The sequence below is a fragment of the Schistocerca serialis genome, chromosome 1 (genome assembly GCF_023864345.2).
Source record: "Schistocerca serialis cubense isolate TAMUIC-IGC-003099 chromosome 1, iqSchSeri2.2, whole genome shotgun sequence".
Taxonomy (NCBI): domain Eukaryota; kingdom Metazoa; phylum Arthropoda; class Insecta; order Orthoptera; family Acrididae; genus Schistocerca; species Schistocerca serialis.
The window spans coordinates 200,016,621-200,029,981 of record NC_064638.1 but is presented as its reverse complement, the minus strand read 5'-3'; the positions used below and the strand labels follow the sequence as shown (position 1 = coordinate 200,029,981).

General features: G+C 40.0%; 1 protein-coding gene across 2 annotated transcripts in view; it reads left to right on the top strand.

Moving 5' to 3' along the window:
* The window catches only part of LOC126465310 (anaphase-promoting complex subunit 1), a 335,155-nt gene that overhangs the window by 242,396 nt on the left and 79,398 nt on the right, over positions 1 to 13,361 (top strand). For both annotated transcript variants that reach the window (XM_050096297.1, XM_050096296.1), the window contains exon 27: positions 7,260 to 7,492. In XM_050096297.1, the coding sequence (XP_049952254.1) occupies positions 7,260 to 7,492 (233 nt within the window). The remainder of the gene's footprint in view (positions 1 to 7,259; positions 7,493 to 13,361) is intronic.

Below are 13,361 nucleotides of genomic sequence, written 5' to 3'. Positions count from 1 at the left end.
TAAGTAGAAAGTTCTGAGATGTTTAACAATTCATGGAACTCATACCAAAAAGACAGATTAGATGCCCTAGGAGGAGGAGGAGGAGGAGTAGGAGTGTTCATTGCCGCTGACAAAAATACTCTCTCTGTGGAGATCAAATTTGAATGTGACACTGAAGTTATCGGGCTACATATAGCAGGTCTAAGTGAAATACAGTTAATTGCTGGATATTTTCACCAGCCACCCAATTCCCATGTGGCAATTTCAGAATCATTCAGAAGTAGTCTACGGTTAGTAGTGCAGAAATACCTATATCATGCAGTATTGGTTGTAGATGACTAGCCCACTGTGTATAGACTGGGACATCTATGGATTCATTGGAGGGAGTACAGCCAGTCAGTCTTGTGAAGTGCTTTTGAACACTTTTTCCAAAAACTATCAAGAGCAGCTAGTTTGACAGTCAACTCACTATGGAAATATTTTAGATCTTGTAGCTACGAACAGGCCTGACCTTATTGATGGCATCTTTGTACAGGGATTAGTGACCATGTCATCATAGTGACTATGTTTACTCAAGTAAATAAATCAGTCAAAAAGGCTAGGAGAGAATTTCTGCTGGAAAGAGCAGGTAAGCAGTTGCTAGCATCACCCTGAAGTCATTTATTTCTGGTATGATGGACATAGAGGAATTATGGGCAAAGTTTAAATGGTTTAACAATGAAAGTTGGAACACACTGACTAAGCAAAGACTGTTGCACTCTCAGTTCAAACGAGAACACGCAAATGATAACATGCTAAAGTTAACAGAGATTTGTGTGTCTGCAAAACGATCACGACTACCGCAGTCATACCTTAGCAAAGGTGTTACTTAGAACCCAAGACAATTCTGGATCTATGTAAAGTTGCTAAGTGGAATTAAGGCTTCTATACAGCCATTCATGGACCAGTCTGGTATGACAGTAGAAAATAGCAAAATTTCATGCTTGAGGAAATGTTCTCACAGGAGAATTGTACAAACATGCTGTCATTTGACCATTGCGCAGGACATAGAAATAGGCGTCCCTGCCATACAGAAACAACTCTTAGAGTTGAAAAGGAATAAGTTGCCATTCCCAGGTGGAATCCCAGTTTGGTTTTACAAGGAGTATTCTACAGCCTTGCCCCCTTAACTTGAAATGGAAATGCAGTCCCATGCTTCTTTACAGAGCGTAGGGGAACGATGCGGGAGACCCGCACCGCTTGACTAGGCAAGGTCCTAGTGGAGGTGGTTTGCCATTGCATTCCTCCGACTGTGATGGGGATGAATGATGATGATAAAGATGACACAACAACACCCAGTCATCTCGAGGCAGGAAAAATCCCTGGCTCCCCAGGAATCAAACCCAGGACCCCATGCTCGGGAAGCGAGAACGCTACTGTGAGACCACGAGCTTACCTTGTATTTATTGCAGATCTCTCACTTAGCACAAAGTCCCAAGTGACTGGAAAAAAGTGCAGGTGACTCTTGTTTATAAGAAGAATGAAAGAATGAACATGCAAAATTACAGACCAGTATCCTTAACATCAGTTTGCAGCAAAATTCTTTAACATATTCTCAGTTTGAGTATAATAAATTTCCTTGGGACAGAAAAGCACGTGCCCATGAATCAGCACGATTTTAGAAAGCATCGCTCTTGCGAAACTCCGCTTGCCCTTTTCTTGCATGAGATCCTGCAAAAACTATAGATGAAGGACAACAGGCAAATTCCATAACCGTAGATTTCCAAAAAGCATTTGACACTGTACTCCATTGCAGACTGTTAATGCAGGTACGAGCATACAGAATAGGTTCCCAGATATGAGACTGGCTCAAAGACTTCTTAAGTAACAGAACCCAGTATGTCCTAGTGTTGAGTGTTCATTAAAGACAAGGCTGTCATCAGGAATGTCTCAGAGAAGCGTGATAGGACCACTGTTATTTTGTGTTTACATGAATGATCTGGCAGACAGAGTGAGCAGCAATTTCTGGGTGATCGCTGATGATGCTGTGGTGCACAAGATGGTGACATTGTTGAGTGGCTCTAGAAGGATACAAGAGGACTTTAAAAAAATTTCTAATTGGTGTGATAAATGGCAGCTAGCTCTGAATGGAGGAAAATGTAAGTTGAATGCAGATGAGTAGCAAACACAATCCTTGATTGGCGACTCCATGGAGTGCTGCGTGCACAACGACCATATATGTTAAATTAAAAGGAAGGTCAGCGTTGGCCGTAATATTGATGTTTTATTGATAGCAGAATCGATTTTTGATCACATGCTGATCATCTTCAGTGCTGTACAAATTAAACTCAGGCACTGGTATCAAGTTATCACTAACCAAACTGAGATCGCTTTTCAGTTTTGGTTATTGGTAACTTGATACCAGTTTCTGAATTTAATTTGTACAACACTGAAGACGATCACCATGTGATAGAAAATCGATTCTTCTATCAATAAAACATCAATATTATGGCCAACGCAGACCTTCCTTTTAATTTAAACACAATCCTGTAATGTTTGAATACAGCGTTAGTAGTGTGCTGCTTGACACAGTCACCTTGATTAAATACGAGGGCGAGTCAAATGAAAACCTTAAATTTGTAATAACAAATCGAAATTTCGCGCCGTTATCCTGTAAGTTGGTAAGCGTGCTACAAACAGCGTGCAGAATGGCCTGTAGGTGGCAGCATAGTGCAGATGTACACATACCGTCACAGTATCAGTATAAAGATGGTTGCCCCACTTGCGACTTGCACCAGGGAAGAACAGTGTTCCGTTATTCGGTTTTTGAGTAGTGAAGGTGTGAAACCTATTGATATTCATCGACGAATGAAGGTTCAGTACGATAATGCATGTTTGTCACATCAGCAAGTGTACAAATGGAGTAGGAAGTTCGCAAATGGTGTGACTTCAGTGGAAGATGCTCCTCGTCCAGGTCAGGCACAACGTGTTGTGACTCCAAAGAACATTGCAGCAGTTGGAAGTCATAGTGAAGGAAAACCGCCGAGTGACACTGAATGACATTGCACCATGTTTACAGATTAGTCATGGCTCAACACAGCACAATAAATGCTGAAATGAATAAAAAGCTATGTACCATTTTCCATTGAAACCATTATTTATGACACTGGTAAACAAAGTGAAAGAGGGTTGTAACTGTGTAATCATCATCCTATCGCTGGGCTCATTAGTAGACATTTCAAATCAAGCAAATATGGCATGCTTTTTTTTTTGTACATATCTGCATCGTATTATTAATATGAACCAGAAAGTCTCCCACATGACTGCTTGTTGTTATTCACACTCAGCCACCTGTTTCTGAAGCTTGTTTTTCTTTTATATATAAAAGAATTTTCACCCACAAATTATCTGTTTTTCTGCAGATGATGTTTCCTTATGCACAGAAAAGTTGCCCTGTGTATTTGGCGCAGTAGATTGTACCAGCTGGTCTTTATCACTCTGATTGAGGACCTGCAATCACTATTCCCATTTTCCAGGCCGAATGTTCCCAGGCTTACAAAGAACTGTAACTGTAACAGTGTTGTTTAATGAGCATGTCTTTGAGGACTCTCCCTCCTCCTGAATTGTATGTTGTAAAAATATCTCCTTATTAATCACATACCTGAATTTAGCCAGTTATCCTAGTTAAATCTTGATTCTACTGTATCCACAGTCTAAAACTCAAAATTCATTTCACGTCAGAACCTCTCTTATAATATCTCAGTACCGAATTATCCCTATAACACATTGACCTACTATACCATTCAACCTTAAACAACTCTCAAACGACAGGCTGAAGAAATTTGTGAAGAAATTGTTAAATTTTACCAAATTGAAGAATGTGGGGAGAGGGCGTGGTTCAACAGCGGTTAAGTCCAAGAGGGTGGCATAATGAGAATGAAAGAATACGTTAGAGAGCAAATTTACTCCTGCAGATTTAAGGGGAAACTACTTTTGGGGGGGGGGGGGGGGGATGTCTAAATGACTTATGTGGTATGAAGGCACTCTGGTGCCTCAGATTGTGGTGTAGGACATTGAGTACTGAATGCTCTCACGACAAACTATTCTTCTGTGTCCATTTATGTGTTTACCTGTTCAGTGGTAGTTATTCCTATATAAAAAGAAAGTCGTGCACTGATCACGTGTTAGTTTGTAAACACCAGGAGTATCTCATATTACTTCTCCTTTGATGGTGGAGGATTTACCAATGGTGAGGCTGGAGAATTTAGTAGTGGGTAGATACATTATGCAGGTTTTACAGCAGTAAGTTGCACACGTAGGATGTTACAGAATTTAGGAGGTTGGTAGAGGGCTGCAATGAATGGTGTTGGGAGGACATCAGGTAGAGGATACCTAATTTCAAGGCCTGATTTCAGAAGTTCTTTGCCCTGGCAAAATGGACTACTGAGATATTTGAGGCCATTGTGATACTGAGTGATGGTGGTGCTTCTGACTTTCTTGAAAATGGAAGCTTTCTTGTTGCGAATATTACTGTCTAGATCACATAATGATTTTTTGTTTGTTACATTATTTTTCCTTCTACAGATTCAAACTTAAAACATCTGAAGCAAAGTTCAATGTCAATATGCAAAAAACCTATGCCAAAGTGTATCATTCACAAAAGTTCATAACATGGTATGTTTGTTGAAAGGCTGGATATTTGTTTTTGATAAAGTTTTATGGGGTAGTTGGAAGAGAAGGAAACCCAGGAGGTGTTACTGATATATGTGTTAAGTATTTGATTTTGAACTAATTTGATGGCCTCGAAAGCCTGCTTTGTAAAGTGGGGAGTGTTTAGTATGAAAGGAGTTGCAGAGATGGATTGGAAGTGTGGTTGATAAGTGGCTGGTTGGATATGGACTGGATGTGAACCTAGGTTAGGTGTAGATTGACAAAATTAATGTTCATGCTACTAAATGAAGACAAAATAACTATACAGGGTGACCATAAAGTGCCACAATCATTTCGAGAGAACATAACTTGTAAACTATTAGACACAGAGTATTGTGGTTTGTTGTAAAATGTTTAGCAGCTCTCAAAGTTTTAGTTCTGTTATGCCAGAATTTCATTGAGTGCCCAGCTCATCACTCATAGAACATCATGGGAGGGATCAGACTTCTGTCCATGAAAGAGTCAGAATTACATTATCAAAAGCTTTGGTTTCTTCATTGACTTGTGCATGAAGTGTTGCAGTGTCACTGACTGGTGTTGGAACATGTGGACCTTAATGGAACCGCATAAAAAGAAGTGCAATGCTATGATAATGGGAGACATGGAGGCTATGCGAAGGGGGCATCGTGGCGCATCCACATCTCAGGAAATGTGTCATTCAGCACACAATCGAACTCTAATGTCGAGGTACACCATCACATTGGAAGCTGATGGACAGCTGCAGCAGATGTGACAAGTTGTGGGATGGTGCATGCAGAAAGAAGACAGTTCCCAGGTAGCGTGGGACTACAGAATTTATTTCTTAAGGAAGCAACAGGAAAACATGAACAACAGAAATTTAATCTATACAAAGAATAAAAGAGATCATTCTGATCAGCTGAGAATAACTGTTACTCTTGGAAAACAATTCTATGAAGATGCAGAGAGAAAGCACACAGTCTGTCACAATTCGTTACTCTCCAAGGTCACAATTGGTTGTGGTCCCAATCGGTGATGCACTTGAGTTGTCTTCATCCGGTATTGCTGTATCAGTGACTTGTTGTTTACTTGGCGGGACACTTTGCAGCACACCCTCTGGAGAGCTGCAGGTGGCAGTCCTGTATAGGCCCCCTGGTGTAGGGCTACCCGGAAATAGCCGGCGTCACATGGCCTCGTGGATGCAAAATAGCGCTGGCTTGCCAGTGATCGTGGTGCCCTCCATACCGCAGCGGATGGTGCAGTGAAATCGAACAGTGTCGGCTGCAGGAACCTGGCTTAACGGCAACCCACAGGACAATGCTGTGTGGTGGTGTGCCAGGACATTAGGCACCCGAGGTACATAGCATTCCTCTTCCCTTCAGAGAAAGTGACTATGGTGGAGGTGACATACTTCCCTTTGGAGAGAGGTGGCAAAGCCATCTCGAGGTGTAAACGGCAGCCGCGATGGAGGCGACAGCCAAGAACACAGTACTCCACTTCTCATCAGAGGGAGCTGGCAAAGCAATCTCGAGAAGTAGATGGTGGCAGTGGTGGACACGACAGGCAAGGCATAACATCAGCTCTTCGATCTGTGGTAGCTGGAACTGTTTGAAACTGTCCAGGTAAACAGTTTCTGTTATAGTTTTCTCTGTGAATAAAACTGAGCCTATCACCCTTTTATGCATAGAGTCACACCAAGCAGTAACTTCGGGCCATTGCTGGATGTGTTCATACATGTTGTGTGTGTTTTTGGAACCCAAAGTCATAATGTGACAATTTATGTGTCCAGAAATATGGAAAGTTGCTCCATCTGGAAACAGGAAATTTTTCAGTTGTCATTGTTGGCGTCTATGGAGGCCAGAGTGAAACACGCGAATGACGACAATGATTGGCCACAACACTTGGATCATTTGCACTTAGTTTGCATAAAAGTGTAACCACATATGTAATATTTGATCTTGTTTCCTACAGTTTGTGTGATGCATAACAAATTGGATTCTCAGAGCTGTGTTGAAATGAAGTTTGAACACTATGGACGTATGTTTGAGACACGGGGTAATGTCCACTTCGGGGAAGGCTTTTGACACTGCTTGTCTCTAAAGTTTTTGAAGCACCTCTTATGCTTATTTTTGCCAGCGGTGCCCTCCCACACAGGCTTTGATAATTCAGCAGTACTATGTCACAGATTTGGATTCTGGATACCAGATGACACATTGCGCCTTCTCCTGGTCCATCGCCATTTTTTTTTTAAATGGTAGTATGACTTCATGGACACCCTGTATGTACCAATTATGCGAACAGAATGTGCAGTAAAAATAGAACATGCTGAATACTTTACCTTTCTGTAAATTATTGGTAAAATGTTATGCATGTGAAAAATCATTTTGCTGCCTACTATTCATCAAGTGAATGGTAGTGTTTAGTTTGAATGAATGTGTATGATTAACCCAAGTCCAGTGAGAGAGTGTAAATTTTACTGAATTAAAATTTTAAGGAAAATAAGTTTCAAATGTTTGCCAGCATCCAACTTATGCATGAAGATACAAGTGAATGTACCACGGAAAAATACTAATTGTATGTTATATTAAATATTTGTAGTTGGTGTAAAATATGATGCAATTGGTATGTTATAGGTGATGGCAGGAACTGGAGACTTGGATGTGTTGAGACTTGTAAGACATTTACGCTCACGTGTTGGTCCAGCAAACAGTGTTGTAACTTATGGATCACACCTTGCGACACATATGGCCCTTGGTCTATTGTTTTTGGGTGGTGGTAGATACACTCTCAGCACTTCACCTTCAGCTGTTGCTGCAATGTTATGTGCCTTCTTTCCTAAGTTTCCAACACACAGCAATGATAACAGGTGATGTCATTACAGAATTATTTTAAAAGATATTGTTTGTATCTAAGGAATGTTATTTTGTGTAACAGTACAATGTTTTATGTGTCTTGTTCACTGTTACACATACACAGAACTGCATGAATTTATAAATATAAATCTCGAGTTAAGACATAAAGAAATATTGCTTTCAAAAAGATAAGAAAAAGTTAAAGCGATAGATGTAAAGAAATAACAGACGTTGATTTCCACAAATCTTCATCACACACTGTCATATGTACCTGATGTCCTTTTTGTCAATTTAGAGGGAACTTCTGTATTTTGAACTGATCCGTAGTGTCATTTTGTCTGAGGATGAAAATGGTTTCGTGAATTGGTGTGAACAAGTATTGTAGCAGTTTGATAGAATCCATATTATTTTGACCTTTGGACTTCCATCTGTTACCCCCCTTGGTCTTCAAAAGCATGCATTGTTTCTGTGCATGACATGCTGTAGAAGAACAAACAGTATGGTACATAGCATAACAACTGTGACAAGAGTGTCTCTTGAATGGTTTCAGTACCATTCAGTTTGATGTGTGAGAGAGTTGTTATGGAGATACACTTTTGGAGCTTAGGTGGAAATCCTTGAAGGGAACAAGACAATGTTTTGCAAATCACTATTAAGGAAGATCAGAGAATCTTCATTTCTGAGTGCAGTATAGTTCTACGGTCTCTAACATTCATCTTGTGCAGGTACAGTAAAGACAAAATAATTGAGTTTAGGGCTCATATAGGTGCATATGGGCTATCATTTCTCTTGTTGTGTATGTGAGCGGAACAGGAAAGAGAATGACTATCAGTGGTGCATTGTTTACTCCAACATGTGCTGTGCAGAGACTTGCGGACTATGTAGCTGAAAAGAGGTGTGTAAAAAAATATGGTTGTAATGACAGTGACCAATGGAAATAAATAATGAACACACAAATAAGTGGTGAAGCACTTTTTTTTAATGATATAACACCCCTGGTAGCTGTAGGTATAGTCAGGATAGCTAGCCATCATCTAGCAAATGGTTGGTGATGGGGTCCAGCTTCAGCAGGTGTGGAGTGGATGGCAGTTGGATCATTCCATGTCAGTTCAACCAGGTGCTCCAGCTCATAGTCTCAGATTTGACTGAAATTCAGTACACTAATTCTACCATGTGTGGAACACTCATGTACACAGTATTAGTTTCCCCTGCCAATTAGTTCCAGAATTATGACTTGTGAAAGAAGGTGGCGTGACCCGGAAATTGAATCCCGCATCTGGCAATCTATCTTCAGATCCAACTTCAGGTCTTAATAACTTTGGAACTATTCCACACAGTCCAGTGAAATTTTTACACAACCCAGTAACATCAATTTAGAGAACACACTCCATGAATCAAAACACCAACAACATATTTCTGAGGGAAAATAAAAAATTCCAAATTGTGATTTAAAAAATGTAATACTTTAAAAGGTACATATTGTAGGTGCCCTCTATGCCAAATATAATGCACTCAAAAACGATATAAATTTTTTGTGGTAAGCTTAATGTGGCCTAAACACCCACAGAACTCATCAAGCCCATATCCGTCGCAAAAACTGAGTTACATGCACACGAAAATACAAAAATTTGAAAAATTACCTGAAAAACATGGATTTTCTAAGTGTGATAGCACAAAAGGGACAAGTGGTATCCAAGCCAAATTTCACACACTGCATAAGTAGACCATAATTACATATATCTCAAAATTTCAGCATGTTATTGCAAGACATTTGTGTACAATAAAAGTGGACAGAGATGTATTTGGTTATGTTTCTTTTAACACGATTTAGCAAGTAATAGTGATGATGCAGACAGCTTGTTTCAGATAAAGCTGCAGCAATTGTTGGGAACCATTAGGCAACAGAAAATTAAACAATGGTAGTTTTCAGGGACAGAATGAGTCATTGTTAGGCAGGAACAACAAAGGAAACAAGCAACAATTACAGGTTACTCATGTTTTTAAGATTCTAGTTCAGACTTGTCAGTACTGTTGTGGAAAGTCAGTATGGAGGCAGAAGAGTGTACTAGTGGTGCTTTTGTTCAAACAAGTTGCAATATTAGTAACGCACAAGTATCTGAATGTCATAAAACAACATATGGAACAAAATGTGGCATTCGCTTTGTACTGTATGATCTTGATGAATTGGACCAAGATTTGTTGCTATGGAGATCAGGGATACACCCTCTGGGCACAAGAAGTACAGTTCCAGGAAACTTTAGTGTTTGTTATCATCATATGAAAGTGTTTCTGGTTAAGTATTCTTTCTCACAAAGAAGTTGTTTTGGTCCATTTTGGATTCATAAGAAGATAGTGAAGTGTAGCCTCAGAGAAATTGATGTGAAATCAGTATTGAAAGTGTATCAGTGCATGGGACTTAACATGAAACCAGGACAAAAGTTATGTTCCAGGTGTGTTACACTGCTAAAAAATGAAGAATATTCTGACAATTTACATGACAGTGACGAAGAGTATCAGCCACCTACAACCACAGTGGATGAGCAATTAAATACTTCAGTGACTGCTCTTGGTTTGTCTCCCATGAAGACCCAAAAAGTTGGGAAAAGAGACAGACCTAGCTATGTAGAAGAAAACTACAAGAAGCTCAAATGGAATTAAAACACAAAATAGCTGACACACTAATGCTGGAAGAGGAAGAACTATCTGCTCCAAAGGAACAGAAATCATGACAGAAATGCTCTGCTTTGGACAAAATTGTGCATGATTTGAAAGAAAAATGTGCCACATCCACACGCCACAAAAAAAGGAGCTATTCTTACTCTTGCACCTTCCAGCTGGTCTATTGACTACACTGCAAAGGAATTCAATGTTTCTACATATATGGTAAAGCAAGCTAGGAAAATAAAAGCAACCCAAGGAGTGCTTCCACAACTTCAGAAGGCTCAGGGTAAGCAATTGAGTTCAGAAATAAAGGTGCTAGTGTCGGAGTTTTATGTAAATAATGACTACAGCCAAATAATGCCTGGAAAAAAAGACTATGTAACAGTGAAAATGGGAAATGTACGTGTACAGATGCAAAAAAGACTGTTGCCATGCAACATATCAGAACTGTATGTAGAATTCAAGGAAAAGTATCCCAATACCAAAGTAGGTTTATCATCTTTTTTCAATCTTCGACCAAAATGGGTTGTGCTTGTAAGTGCAATGGGCACACACAATGTTTGTGTCTGTGAGACCCATCAAAATGCTAAGCTGATGTTTGCTGCTATAAAGGATTCTGGTCTGGATTACAAAGGTGCAATGAAGCTGCTAGTGTGTTACATCAGTTCCTACCAGTGCATGATACACAGGTGTGAAAAGTGTCCTGGTAGGGCAAATCTTGTAGAACACATGAATAACAAACTGTATGGTGAACTCCTTATGGAAGAAGAAACATATTTACAGAACGAATTTACCATCAGGGAGATATGTCCAAGATGTATTGCTGAATCAAAGTAGACCAGGAGTAAATGCAAAAGTGAATTCCTCAAAAAAATTTGGACTCTTTAATAGAGAATCTAATGACTTAGTGCACAAAATTTATTACCGTGAATGAGACACTGATCCACCACTTAATGACAACAACTAACAACAGCTCCTGTGTGTGAGTATGTGGGGGTGGGGGTTCGTGTTCTTACACAGTAACAGTGTCCATAAACATGCTCTGACTGTGGAGTTAAGAAGTACGAATTGTTTGAACATTCACTTTATCCATAAGGTTTGACACTATCTGATTTACATTTGTTCCCGTGTGTTCCAAGTTTGCAGTTGGACAATGTTTTGAATCAAATGATGATGTTGCAACAGGAGTAGATGAGTGTTTTGCAGGCCTTCCAGAATCAATTTTAAGGAGTCGGACACAATGGAAAAACATTTTGCAGAATCCATTGACTTAAAAGTGGGTGCATTTAAAACCTAAGGAACATGGATTTCCCTGACCAGGTCACAATATTTTATCCCTGCGCTAATGTGATGATTAAGGTTTTACGCAGAAACTGAGAGCTTTTGATTGTAAATAAAAGGAGTACTACATGCTACGAAAAAGCTATTCTGTTGTTAAAATCTTCTGTCAGAAGAGTAGTTCAATACCATTCTTCATGCTAGTCTATTCTGTTCAACCCCCTTCATCAATGTATAACTATTGCAACCTCCAACCTCCACCCCCCCCCCCCCCCCCTCTCTGCCTCCCCTCTCCCCCCCCCCCCCTCCATAACCAAACTTGACTGTACCTTGATGCTTCAGGATGTGTCTTTACCAACTGATCGCTGATTGCTTCTTGCAGTCAATTTGTGCCACAATTCCACCCTCCCCCCAAACCCCTCTCCTTTCAGTTAAGTATCTTTTCGTTAGTTATTCAATATAACTTCAAAATCTTTATCTTTTTACTGTAGCAACACATTTCAAAATCTCTTACCCCCTTTTTGTCTATACTGCAGCCACATTTCACTTCCATATAAACTACATTTCAAATACTTTCCATAATGACTTTTTATCACATAAATTATTATTGGAAGTTCTGTTCATCCCATATCTCAAGTCCTTTGCCATCTCTCACAGACTTACAATATCACTGGCACTGCCCAAAAGATTTCGTTTCTGAGCTTTACTTTATCTTTAGTTTTCTTTATTGCATGCTCAATGTATATGGTGGATAACATGGGTGATTTGCTGCACCCTGTTCACTCCCTTCCCGACTATGCCCCCCCCCCCCCTTCTCAATTACTGCCCCACCCCCACCTCCCATTCTCCAATTTCTTCAGCCTGGTTTGTGTAAAACATATAGATTACCTTTTGCTCCCTCTATTTTATCCCAACTACCTTCAGAATTTGAAAGAGAGTACTCCAGTCAACATTGTCAAAAGCTTACTCTAAATCTACAAATGTTGTAAATGTAGATTTGTATTTCTTCTGTCTACCATCTAAGATAAGTCATAGATTGAATATTTTCCTACCTCAAGATCAGCTTCTACCTCCCTTTCCTGTCATTGTATAAATAAATTGTTTTAATATTTGGCATCCACAACTTACTAAACTGATGTTTCACCATATAGTGCAGATGTTGATTCACAGACAGGCACAACAAAAAGAGTGCTAAGCAAGTAAGTGTTCTGCCAAAATGCCTTCTTCTGATTTAGGCACCACACACACTCACACACACGCACACACAAAACTCAGACATATGCATGTCTACAGTCTCTGGCTGCCAAGGCCAGATTGTGAGCAACAGCACATAATGGGAGGAGTAATCTGGGTGGTGAGGGTAAAAAAGAGGCTGAGGCTGGAGAGGGAGGCAGGCGGGGGTAGCAGGGTAGGGGTTGGGGATGGCAAAGTGCTGCCTGTGAGAGCATACAGGGACAAGCTGGGGAGTATCTTTCGTATCATGTGGACTTGTGTTTTTCTGCTACTGGTCGCATTTATTTCTTTTATTTAAATTAACATACAACAATGCATCTCGAGCATATTTTGCTCATTATCACTTGTTTATAAATACACATGGTAATTAAAGTGACAGTGTCCTTGTCTGAATTAATGTAGGACTATTTTGTTCACTGTTCTGTTGCTGGAGTGGCTATTGGGGCATTTGGGGGCAGGGGGCAGGCAATGGTTGGCCACATTGTCTTCTGCTGGTGTGGAGCTGTGTCTCATTGTTGTGATTGACACCACAGTCTGTGGGGGATGCAGATGTATCTGCATCAGTTGTTATGGTATATTAATCATGTGATATACACTAGATATGCATGCAATTGGGGAAAAAATTGCTGTAGTTTTCCATTGCCCTCAGCCATTCTCAGTACCAACATAGCAAAGATAGTATTACAAGTCCAGAGCAATTTATAATCCAGA